Below are 12,622 nucleotides of genomic sequence, written 5' to 3'. Positions count from 1 at the left end.
GCAATCCCCTTGAAAGGACAAATCAGTCACTAGTTTTCTTTGAAGTCTCGTTCGCAGGCCTACACTTAAGCTACAACACATGCCTAAGCACCACTGCCAAAACAGATAGCTTAGAAATCAAGGGAGCTGTGTCCAGAGAGGCATCACAGACCAATTGAAGCCCCTGGACTAACTGGTCGGCCAACTCAACAAAGGCAAGGGGAATCTGCTCACCCCCCAGATCATGGTGCAAAAGTTTAGCCCATTCAGTTAGTTTTTGCAACACCAGGGCAATGGCCAGGACTGGCCTCAGTGCCAAACCATTTATAGTGAACATATTGCGGGCCATAGACTCTGCCTTTCTGTCAGCCGGATCCTTAAAGGCTGGGGATTCCTCTACCGGAATCATGGTTGCCTTGTTTAACCTGGAGACAGGACGGTCCACCACTGGTGGGGCGGTCCACTTCTTGCGGAGTGACTCTTCAAAGGGGTACCTCACCACAAAGGGTTTAGGAACAGCAAAAGGGACGTTTTGGATGCTCCCAATCTTTGTGGACAAACTTGTCAAAATAGGAGACAAAATATTATTATTAATTTATAGGATTGATATTTATGCAGCGCTTTACAACTTGAGGGTAAATAGTACAAATACAATACACTTTAATACAGTGAACACTTTTCCCATGCGAGAGGGGTATTCTGGGGCGTCAACCAGCGCCTTCTTGTGCGCAGCCACAGCTGTGGAGGAATCACCCTCACTATCTGAGAGATTAGGGAGCCTGGCTACAACCCCCGCAGTGTGGGGCACGCCTACGGGGGCAGAGCTAGATTCAGAATCTGACGAGACAGATGAAGCAGGGGAGGGCGGGGGTGCTTTCTGCTAGCCCACTGCCCAAAGGCATACTCCACCCAGGAAACAAAGAACTCCAGGACTGCATCAATAGATGACTGGGATCTACTGCATCCGAGAGGGGGTCAGGTGGGGAAACATGCTCCTGAGACTCCATGAGTTAAAATTGGAACCCACCTGTTAGGAACACTCCCTCTGTACACTGAAGTGCTGTCATGAATCTGCCAGTTAAGAGTTAACTTAGTGCAAAGTAATTGCACTAATTGGCAAAAGGCTGGCCTATTTAAACACCACAGCAGCACTGAGCCATTGCGGTCTTGTCTGCAGCTTTACCTGTACTTCCTGATTCTGAACCTGCTGTTTCCTGTTGACTTCCTGATCGACCTCCCGACTTGTCCACTACTTCGTCTGCTTGCTGCCCGCCCTGACCTTGGCTCGTTCCTGTGACCACTCTCCTGCCTTATCCTTGTCGGCTTATCTGCTTCCGATTCTGGACGTGTTCACCTCCTGGTGGGGCAACCCTGGGGACCGCGACCTGGTGTTAGCTTGCAGCGCAGTCTATCCCCACCATCAGGGGCTCTAGTGAAAACCAGCTAGCACTTAGACTCCGCACCTCAGACTAGCCCGTGTCTACCACCAGTGTGACCCGTCCGTGTTCCTGTTGTACCAGATCCCACGAGGCTACCTCTGCACGTCAGGCTCAGCCACCAGCACCATTACAGTACAAGACAGCCATGTCGGAGCCTGCAAGAGGGGCTTCTCCTCTGGACGAGATCTGCCAACACTTGGCAGCATTGTCGCAAACAGTCAAGTCGCTCCAGGACAGCTATGTGCACTTGGAGGAACGGTTGCACTCTGTGACTAACCCAGGGAACCCTCCTGTTTCTTTGGTACCCCCAACTTTCACGACACCAACAGGTTCGGTCTCAGGACCCACAGTGGTGATGCTACCACCTGAACCCAGGGTTCCTACACCGGAGCGATTTTCAGGCGATCGGGGCAAATTTAGGACGTTCCGTATCGCATGCGAACTTTATTTCTCACTGCAGCCCCGGACTTTCTCCTTGGAAGCCACCAAGGTTGGATTTGTCATCTCCCTACTCTTGGATGAACCCCAGTCCTGGGCACACCGACTTCTTGAAAAGCGCAGCCCACACATAGACTCCTTGTCTTCTTTTTTTAGTGCCATGGCTCAATTACACGATGATCCACAGCGCACTTCCACAGCGGAAGCTGCTCTTCATGCACTCCAGCAAGGCCGCAGAGCAGTAGAGGAGTACGTCACGGATTTTAGACGGTGGAGTACTGATACCGAGTGGAACGACGCAGCACTACGTCACCAGTTCCGCTCAGGCCTATCTGAGGGTCTGAAGGACGAGCTAGCCCGAGTTGGCGTTCCAGACTCCCTAGAGGCATTGATTTCATTGGCTATCCAGATAGATCGCCGGCTTCGTGAGCGCCGTGCGGAAAGGTCTGCCCAGCACCCACGCCCATTCTGGATGATGCCGCGGTTCGCAACTCCGGCTCATGTCACCTCCACCAGGCCCATTCCGGCCAATCTGGCTCCTGCTAACTTCACACCAGATGCCCCAGAACCCATGCAGCTTGGCATTATGCGGTCTACCCTAACCGCTGAAGAACGACACCGCCGGCAAAAGAATAACCTCTGCCTATACTGTGGTGAAGCCGGCCATTACATACGTTCTTGCCCAGCAAAGTTACGTAAGTTTCTCTCCATCTCTCCTTCAAGTTATCCAGCATCCGCTGCCAGTGCTACTCACTTAGCGCTCCCTGTTTCGTTTCAACTCCCGGGAGGTACAATACCAGTCACCGCAATTATTGATTCTGGAGCATGCAGCTGTTTCATCGATCTCACGTTCGCCATCCAACAACACATCCCTCTTCAAACCAAGACTCAAGGACTTTCCATTTTTCTTGCAGATGGGTCTCATATTAAGTCTGGACCTGTGACTCAGGAGACCCCTCCTCTTCCTATGGTCACTTCTTCAGGTCACAAAGAGCTACTAAGCCTGGATGCTATTGCTTCCCCTTTATTTCCGGTTATCCTGGGATTGCCATGGCTGCAGGCCCACAACCCGCAGATCGATTGGATGACAAGAACGATCAAATTTCAGTCTGATTACTGCATAAACTCCTGTTTACCGGTCTCTCTCAGCCCTGCCAGTACCCTGCTCTGTTTGGACTCTGACACAGATCTGCTTTCTGCCGTACCTAAGCCTTATCATGGCTACCTTGACGTTTTTAGTAAACGGGGGGCCGAGACCCTTCCTTCTCATCGCACATACGACTGCCCGATCGAGTTACTTCCTGGGGCCGGGATTCCATTCGGTCGTATCTTCCCTTTGTCAGAACGGGAATTGGAGGCTCTGAAAGAGTACGTGGATGAAAATCTAAAGAAGGGATTCATTCGTCCATCGACATCCCCAGCAGGGGCAGGAATCTTCTTCGTGGAAAAAAAGGACCACTCTCTCCGCCCCTGTGTGGACTACCGGGAACTAAATAAGATCACGGTCAAGAACCGTTACCCTCTTCCCCTGGTACCAGAACTTTTCCAAAGACTGAGGTCAGCCTCCATTTTCACTAAGTTAGACTTACGTGGGGCCTATAATTTGGTCCGTATTCGTGAGGGGGATGAGTGGAAAACAGCGTTTCGCACCAGGTTTGGGCATTTTGAATATCTGGTGATGCCCTTTGGCCTGTGCAACGCCCCAGCAACCTTTCAACATTTTGTAAATGATATTTTCAGAGACTGGTTAGATATCTTTGTTATTGTCTACCTGGATGATATCTTGATTTTCTCTGCATCCCTGGATCAACATCAGGGACATGTCAAAAATGTCCTCGGCAGACTCCGCCAACACGGATTATATGCCAAGCCTGAGAAGTGCGAATTTGAACGCCAGAGTATTCAGTTCCTAGGTCTCATAATTTCCACTGAAGGAATTAAGATGGATCCCCAAAAGGTCTCAGCCATCTTAGACTGGCCACCCCCGTCAGACAAGAAGGGGGTCCAGCGCTTCGTAGGTTTTGCCAACTTTTACAGGAGATTTATTAAGGGATTCTCTGACATCATTTTCCCCATTACACAGCTCACGAAGCAGAATACCCGGTTCAATTGGCCTCCTGAAGCCCAGACTGCCTTTCTAACCTTGAAAAGGCTCTTTACAACTGCTCCCATCCTGAGTCACCCGAATCCTGCCCTTCCTTACCTTCTCGAAGTAGATGCATCAGAAGTGGCCGTGGGGGCAGTTATTTCGCAAAGGCAGGGTACTAAAGATCTCATACATCCTATAGCCTTCTTCTCTCGTAAACTTTCCCCAGCAGAAAGGAACTATGACGTTGGCGATCGGGAACTTCTGGCCATTAAGGCTGCCCTTGAGGAGTGGAGGTACTTGTTGGAAGGGGCAACGCATCCTATCCTCATCTTCACAGATCACAAGAATCTTGAGTATTTAAGAGCTGCTAAACGGCTGAGGCCACGTCAGGCACGTTGGGCATTGTTTTTCTCAAGATTTTCCTTCCATATTACCTACCGGCCGGGATCTAAAAATGTCAAGCCAGATGCGCTCTCCCGCATGTTTGATGATCCAAAGGAAGTGCCAGTACCCGACACCATCCTGTCCGCAGGTAATTTTTTGTTATTACAGACCAACCTGATGGCCCAAATAAAGCAAGCTTCTGCAAAGAATCTCTGTCTCCCTGAGGTGTCCCTGGTACCCAGAGATGGGTTATTATGGCTTGAAGACAAGATCTTTGTCCCTGAAGAGGTCCGAGTGACGGTTTTAGGGTTATGCCATGACCACCCTCTGGCGGGCCATTTTGGTACTCATAAGACCCTGGATCTATTAAAACGAACATTTTGGTGGCCAGATCTGGAACAGAGTTGCAGGGAGTACGTGAAGTCTTGTACCGTCTGTACCCGTAGCAAGTCTGTAAGAAACAAGGCGTGGGGCCTGCTCAGGCCACTACCAGTCCCTGACAGGCCTTGGAAGATGGTCGCCATGGACTTCATAGTGGAGCTTCCCCCCTCAGAGGGCTGTTCCGCCATTTTTGTGGTCGTTGATCGTCTATCTAAGATGGCCCATTTCTTGCCACTCAGGAATACGCCCACAGCCAAGGAGACCGCAGAAGTTTTTATTAAAGAGATCGTTAGGCTTCATGGGGTTCCTGCAAATATTGTTTCAGATAGAGGGGTCCAGTTTACCTCCGGCTTCTGGAAAGCCTTGTGCGACGCGTTGAAGATTGAGCTGTCCTTGTCTTCCGCCTACCATCCTCAGACTAATGGACAAACCGAAAGGACAAACCAGACGTTGGAACAGTATATCCGTTGTTTCACCACATTTGTCCAGGATGACTGGGTGGCCCTACTACCATTGGCAGAGTTTGCATACAACAATGCTAAACATTCTGCTACAGGGCAAGCTCCGTTCTTCGCAAACTACGGTTTCCATCCGTCCTTCTTACCGGACGTTCCCGCTGAACCCACAGTTCCAGCAGTACAGGATATCATTAGTTTCCTCAACCGCAATTGTAAACTGCTGCAGGATGCTATAATAAGGGCACAAGCAGCCTCTAAAAAATTTTTTGACAGGAAGAGGAGAGGGGAACTAATCCTTCAACCAGGTGACCAAGTATGGCTATCTACATGCAACCTCCGCCTAGCCTGTCCCTCAAAGAAATTGGCACCCAAGTTTATTGGACCCTTCCCGGTCAAGAGGAAACTCAACGAGGTCTCATATGAATTACACTTACCTGATTCTCTTAGAATTCATCTGGTGTTAAAACCTACAGTCCCTAACTCCTTCCCGGGCAGAAGCTCGGAACCACCCGAACCTGTGATTGTCGATGAGGAGGAAGAATATGAGGTGGAGGCTATTTTGGATTGCAGGAGGAGGAGAGGTCAATTACAATTTCTCATAAAGTGGAAAGGTTACGGCCTGGAAGAAAATTCCTGGGAACCAGAACGGAATATCCATGCTAAAGAACTGATCTATGCTTTCTTTCACAGTCACCCACAAAAGAAAAACCTATTGGGCACCCGGAGGTTGCCCTTAAGGGGGGGGCAATGTTAGGAACACTCCCTGTGTACACTGAAGTGCTGTCATGAATCTGCCAGTTAAGAGTTAACTTAGTGCAAAGTAATTGCACTAATAAGCAAAAGGCTGGCCTATTTAAACACCACAGCAGCACTGAGCCATTGCTGTCTTGTCTGCAGCTTTACCTGTACTTCCTGATTCTGAACCTGCTGTTTCCTGTTGACTTCCTGATCGACCTCCCGGCTTGTCCACTACTTCGTCTGCTTGCTGCCCGCCCTGACCTTGGCTCGTTCCTGTGACCACTCTCCTGCCTTATCCTTGTCGGCTTATCTGCTTCCGATTCTGGACGTGTTCACCTCCTGGTGGGGCAACCCTGGGGACCGCGACCTGGTGTTAGCTTGCAGCGCAGTCTATCCCCACCATCAGGGGCTCTAGTGAAAACCAGCTAGCACTTAGACTCCGCACCTCAGACTAGCCCGTGTCTACCACCAGTGTGACCCGTCCGTGTTCCTGTTGTACCAGATCCCACGAGGCTACCTCTGCACGTCAGGCTCAGCCACCAGCACCATTACACCACCAGAAAAGAGTGTCTAGCACTGCTAGGGGACTATCCACAACCTGCAGCAGAAAAAGGGAGGGGCCCAATCAGAACTCACCACCCCACCAAACAAGCGCCGGTCTGCACCAGAGATAGCCGGCATCCACCTGCGGCGTCCAGGGGAAAAGGAAACCCAGGAGTTAACACCAGGGGAAAGGGAGGAGCCCCTACAGCCATAATTGCCGCCCAGAGGCTCCACTGTCATGGCCACTGCTCTCTCTCAGACCAACCAAATATGGCCTCCGGGCTACTCAAACATGGCACCAGTATAGAGAACAACACAGGCCCCTGTCAGAGAAACAGCCATGCTGCAACTGGCGACTCTGCCAGTACTTCCAATGGCCGCAATGGACTCAGGCCATAGACTCATTGCCAGTGAAATGGCTGTGCTGCAAACTGGCAACGTTGCCAGTACTTCCCATGGCCGCAATGGACTCAGGCAATAGACTAATTCACTGGCCTATAAAAGGGCTCTGCTCAGCCCTTCAGATTGCTGGATTGTCTTCAGCTCTTCCTGTTTCCTGTGCATTGCTACTTCCTGGACCCGGCTTGTTCCTGACCTGTCTGCTCTCTCTCCTGGCTTTGACCCTCGGCTTCGTCTGACCATCCCTGCTCCAGTTTGGCTCTCCCGTTATCTGATCTCGGCTTGGCTCACGGACTTGCTTCCTGTCTACCTGCCCTCCAGTACCTGATCTTGGCTTCCCCACGGACTTGTCTGCTTCTGGCTTTTCTACTATACCTTTGGCTTGCACCTGTTGCAGCTTCCTGTGTTTGACCCCCGGCCGGTCTTACACCTACTGCCTGGTTGTTCCTGGTTCCTCCTTGGACTGTCCGGTGTATTCCTGCCCAGCACTCTGCTAGAGACCGCCTGTCTACCATCAGGACCCTGCCGGCAACCAGTGCTTCTGTGGGCGCTACACCCTCTGTCTCAACCCCAGGGGTGTGCCGCACTCAGCCGCAAGGGGAGCCCTCTCTGCATCTTGGCCTCGGATCAGGTACGTGACAGCCCCAAAGCAAATGGCCACCCCACATAGCGCCCATGAGGCTCCCAGGGATCCAGGAGAGACCCCTGCATTCCGAGCCACATCTACAGCGGAGATGGGGACCTAGGAACAGGACCACAAAAGGCTGTCAGTGCCCACCCCCGCAGGGAAGTCTGTCCCGCCGGCGGCATGCCCACCTGCCCCTCCACCAGCCTCATCCATACATCACGCTACCTCGGGGGGAGGGTGCAAAGATAGCCCACAGGGACCACACAAAATAAAGGGAGGCCTGGGGGGAAGGAGGGGAAACTGCAGGTCTGACCGCCTCAGGGGGGTGCCAGCGTCCACCCCATGCTGCACCCAGGGGGAGAGGGGACATCTTACTCACCATACCACAGAACCAGGCAGGCACCACTTCAGACAGAACCCCTCACCATTCAAATGGTAGGTTGTCGGCCAGGAGAAAGGCTGCGACTCGGGCCAAGACCTGGTTGTATGTGACCTCGCAAGGCGTTTAACTTGCAGGCCAGCCCTCATCTAGTGGGGCTTTGTTGCGGCCGACCCAGTGTGGAGCTCTGGTCTGCACGCGCTTGCTGGCCAGACTGGGGGGACCACTGGGTCTAGCTATCCAGCCCATTGCCCAGTCCGGCAGTTGACTGGAGATCTCACAGGAAATAAAAACAGGAGAAAAAATGCCATTTTAAAAGAAAAAAAATGCTAGAACCAAAGATCCTGGCAGGGAACTAGGTCCTTACTCCTGACTATACTAAAAAAAAAAACTGAAGGCCTATAGCAGAGAGGTGGAGAGGGGGATGTTTACCAGCTAGAACTTCCCCTTAGGCATAGCCAAGTCTTTTTTCTGCCTAGTGTCCTACTCCTGTAGGGGGTGAAATAACCCTATGGTTCTGAATATGGAGTGCTGTGTCTGTCAATGAATGAAAGAGAAAGTAGGTTCTCTACACAGATAATTAGGGCCAAAGGAAAAAGCTGCAACTTTAAATAAAGATTTGGGTTGTCTATCTCAAGAGAAAGTTCATAATGAATTTCTCTAGCCCCTTTAGCCATAGTTTGGACATTTGCTAAGATAACAGCGGCGATCTATGGCCAGCTCTGCTAGCACAAATGAGGTTCTTAGAAGAATTTTCAAATGCCTATCCACTGAGTCTTTGAAGGATGGGGTAACCTCACCAGGGATGGTAGCATCAGCATTAAGTACAAGAAGGCTAGGCCCACTTTGGGGATGGACCATTTTTTGTGACGTTCTGTGTCCATAAGATACAAAGGTTCAAAATTATCAGGAGAAGGAAATAACCTGTCAGAGTTTGGTCAATCATAAATAGGGAAGGAGAGAAATCTAAAGGTACCTCTCATGGGCCATATGCATCCCCTTTGAGATGTGGGTGCATCAGGCAATTCTATTGTATGAGCATATATAATCAGATATAATCAGAGGGAGGCAAGGCAGAAGAGTGCTTGCAATTGATAGCCCCTTCTGATTCCAGAAATGGTGACAGCTTCTGGAATAGTTCAGACATGGTGGCTCTGAATTTAGCCATAGTCAAACGAGTTGCATGCAGTGCAGAATCCGGAGTTATGGAGCTGGAGGGGGTTAATGTTAAACCTTGTTCTGGAGCGAGGGAAGCACTAGTAATTTGACGGAAGCTTGACACTTCCTTTAGGGCTGCAGGTTCTGTTTCATGTGTTCCTGTAATCCTTCATTGTTGAGTAAGGGTATTCCCCATGTATTTCATTTTTTTGATCCCAGCAATACTGAAAATGTTTATTTTCTTTACTTGGTTTTATAATAAGCATGTACATTTCACTTTGTCTAGTATATTTTACATTTAAGGGACTTAGCATATGGAAATGCACTACACAGAAAAATGCTATCAATTATCATGGAAAGGGTTAGACCCTCTGCCAAGTAAGTTTTTTGCGTGGCTTTTATCCCTGCTGGGGGACTTCATGTATTTTTTTTATCCTGGTTACCACTGTCACTGAGACAGAAAGTAAGGGAAAAAACTAAATTTTAGAGCTGTCACGAGAGCAAGGGTGATGGAAAATATTCCAACACTTGCACGTGGTGACAACTGTATAAAATGGAAATTTACATCACTTTGAGGGGTTTTCACTCACTTCTTGTTGCTTAAAGACAAAAAGTGAAGGGATATCTCCCCAATAAGACACAGGCAGTAAAAAAGTACCTGATAGGGGCTTTAACACTTCCCTACTCAGTTCCCCTAAAAAGTTATGGTTTTACATTCACGCTAAGAGTTGTAATGAATTCCAACTTTTCTATTTTGACTCCTAATGTGAAGGACTAGGTACCAAAAAGGTTGTATATAGGAAGAAGTCCACTGAGACTACAGTGCATTCACAGCAATACAAGTTTTATAGGGCATGTAAACACTTGCTACAATGCTTGTGAAGACTCCATTCAAATAAGAATAATTTGCTCAGTGCAAGTCAATGCACAAAAAACAGTGCAATAGTGTAAGCAAGATCAATGTCAAATTCTTCTTACAAGAAATACTGGGCTGCCATCACTGATCATCTTCTAAAAATACTAGCTGGCTATCTCTGGATTTAATACTGAATCACTGACCTGGAACAAATATGAAGATTAGAAAGTCATGGTGATGTCAGAGTCAGGTCATTGCCTTGCACACTACTGAATCCACGAAGACAAGGTGAAAGTCACATCTAAAACACACCTGAGATGGAGTTCATAGTTGAACTTAAAGTATTTACCATTGTTTGTATTGTTGATAAGTATACACTGTGTGTCGTCCTTACTTTAAAGCACTGCTTGGTAAAAAATACAGTTCAGAAAGAAAGTCTAAAATGCATTGTGGAGAGTTTTTGTTGCAGGTATCAACATTAGAAAACATTTTATTTTCCACTTACCAAAGCCTTCTGCTTGGACGCTCAGATTGCTCAGACATAAAGCTTGTGCTGCTGAGGCGGGAGGCACTACTGGTACGGGAAATGGCTGACACGTCACTGACATCACTATCTGATGATTTGGCTGAGACGTTGTCACAACTTCTGTATTGATCTTTATGCATGTTATACTAGTGGGGAAGAAAAATAGCTTTAAAACATATTTTTAACACATCGTGCATTCGAAGAATTATAGAGAAATTGTTTAGACTGACAACACAAATTAAGCAGAAGCCTTTGAATTATTCTATCTGGCTGCTAAGAGATACCACAATTTCTACTTTTGAATATATTGCTGTTTGCTATGGAATACTGTCCTTTTGTAAATTAAACTATTTGCTTTACTAAATAATCCTAGCAGTGTATCCATTTATAAAATTATGGAATATTTTATAACTTTAAAAGAATATACAGTTCATATACAGTATAATTATATAATGTACCTTGCTATACAATATGTCCTGTAGCCTATAAACACAAACACATTCTTAATTTGTCTTGCAATGGCAGCTAACAAAATACACAGATTTGCAGAAAGAAAATCTCTTAAACAGAAACAATGCAAGCTTTATAGGCTATGTCGGTGGATTTTGGGTTTATGTTAATTACATCAGTTCTGACGTTTCTGAGATCATTCAGAATTCACCGACAGTCAACTTTCAATGGCCCCCCTGCATTTAACCTGTTTCCAGCAGACTGTATTCCCCTGGGCCTTATGCACACAGGCAGAAAAAATACTGCCTATAAAGGCAGCTGGCATTTTTTTTAAAGCAACTCTGGGTTATCTAATGCACATATGCACATTGTGTCATTTTCAGATGTATTTTAGAGTAATGTAGAGGGGAGAAAAAAATGCCCCATACCTGTGTTTGGAGAAGAGTTTTTAGCATAACTTTATCTCAGTGGCTAGAAAAAATTTATATTAGAGCCAATAGAATGAATGTATGCTCATATGCTTGTAAACCTGCATGAATACGAATACATTTGCGTATAAACGTATGTACATATGCAACATTAAAAGCTTTTTATGTCAACTAATGGCAGCATATTTGTAGCTTACATTTATACGTCTGTGTGCATGTAACCCTAGATTTGTATGAAAATTTCACACCTATGGCAATGCCAACACCTGTTCTACTGGTGGCCTTTTATGCCTGCAGTCTCTAGGTAAAAAAAAAAATATATATAGTTTTCTTTTTTTTTTTTTTCTTAGTCATCAAAGATGATGAGGGTGCTCATAGGAGGCTTTATTACTTAAAACTTATGTCTGGTAACCCTCCAGCCCTGAACATGACCTGAAAAAAGGTTCTTGTACAATGTGCTAGTTGTCATTGCCTTAAAGTGGAACTAAACTCTTTCAAGCAACATTAACTATTTTTAATCCTTATTCTGCTAGCATTAAAGAGGTTGTACACCGAGAAATTTTTTTTTCTCTTCTTTAAATCCTGAAAGAGAAACCCATAATGAGCTAGTATGCATCGCATACTAGCTCATTATGAAATACTTACCTTAGAACGAGCCCCCGCCGTGCCGTCCGCTTACCTGTATGACGGGCGACATGTATAGTCGCCCGTCTTCCGGGATCGCGGCATCCGGCCATCTGATTGGCCGGAGCCGCGGTGACGTCACTCCCGCGCACGTGCGCGGGAGCCGACGGTCACGGCACGGGGCTCTGAAGGAACGGCACGATCTGCCGTTCCTTCAGAGCGCATGCGCCAGTGACGTCACTGGCTGCATTAAAGGTAAATATCTCCTAAACGGTACATGTTTAGGAGATATTTACAGTACCTATAGGTAAGCCTTAATATAGGCTTACCTATAGGTACAACTTCCTGAGGAGGGTTTACTTCCTCTTTAATAAGTACATAGGAAGGTATATCATATTCATTTGTTTTAGAATTTTTTTTTTTTACATTTCTTTAGGTGTGCCTAGGCCAAAACGATGTCATACATCCCAGGAGTCTTTGTGGGCATTTTTTTCTTTCATCTTAAGGAGAGGCTTTCTCAGGTAAGCACACCCTCCTACCTGCATGACTGAGCTAAGGGCAGATGGATTCAAGAAAGTAAATGCTACATGAATCATCTGCACTTACCCAAGATGGCCATGGCTAGAAATTCTAGAGGGGTGTCTTTGAAAGTGATTACTCAACAAAATAAAGAATATTGTCATGGATGGATGTGTGAGTTTGCATAGAATATTAAAAATGCATTT

At 47.3% G+C, this 12,622-nt stretch overlaps 1 protein-coding gene across 20 annotated transcripts in view; it reads right to left on the bottom strand.

Moving 5' to 3' along the window:
• RIMS1 (regulating synaptic membrane exocytosis 1) overlaps positions 1 to 12,622 on the bottom strand; it is a 625,149-nt gene that overhangs the window by 196,986 nt on the left and 415,541 nt on the right. For 16 of the 20 annotated variants that reach the window (XM_082249043.1, XM_082249059.1, XM_082249060.1 and 13 more), the window contains one exon: positions 10,375 to 10,541. The exons of the other annotated variants lie outside the window; for them this stretch is intronic. In XM_082249043.1, the coding sequence (XP_082105169.1) occupies positions 10,375 to 10,541 (167 nt within the window). The remainder of the gene's footprint in view (positions 1 to 10,374; positions 10,542 to 12,622) is intronic. 20 annotated transcript variants of the gene reach the window in all.

This window comes from Pelophylax lessonae (genome assembly GCF_965119305.1).
Source record: "Pelophylax lessonae genome assembly, chromosome: 3".
Lineage (NCBI taxonomy): Eukaryota > Metazoa > Chordata > Amphibia > Anura > Ranidae > Pelophylax > Pelophylax lessonae.
This window is presented reverse-complemented; position numbering and strand designations above follow the sequence as displayed.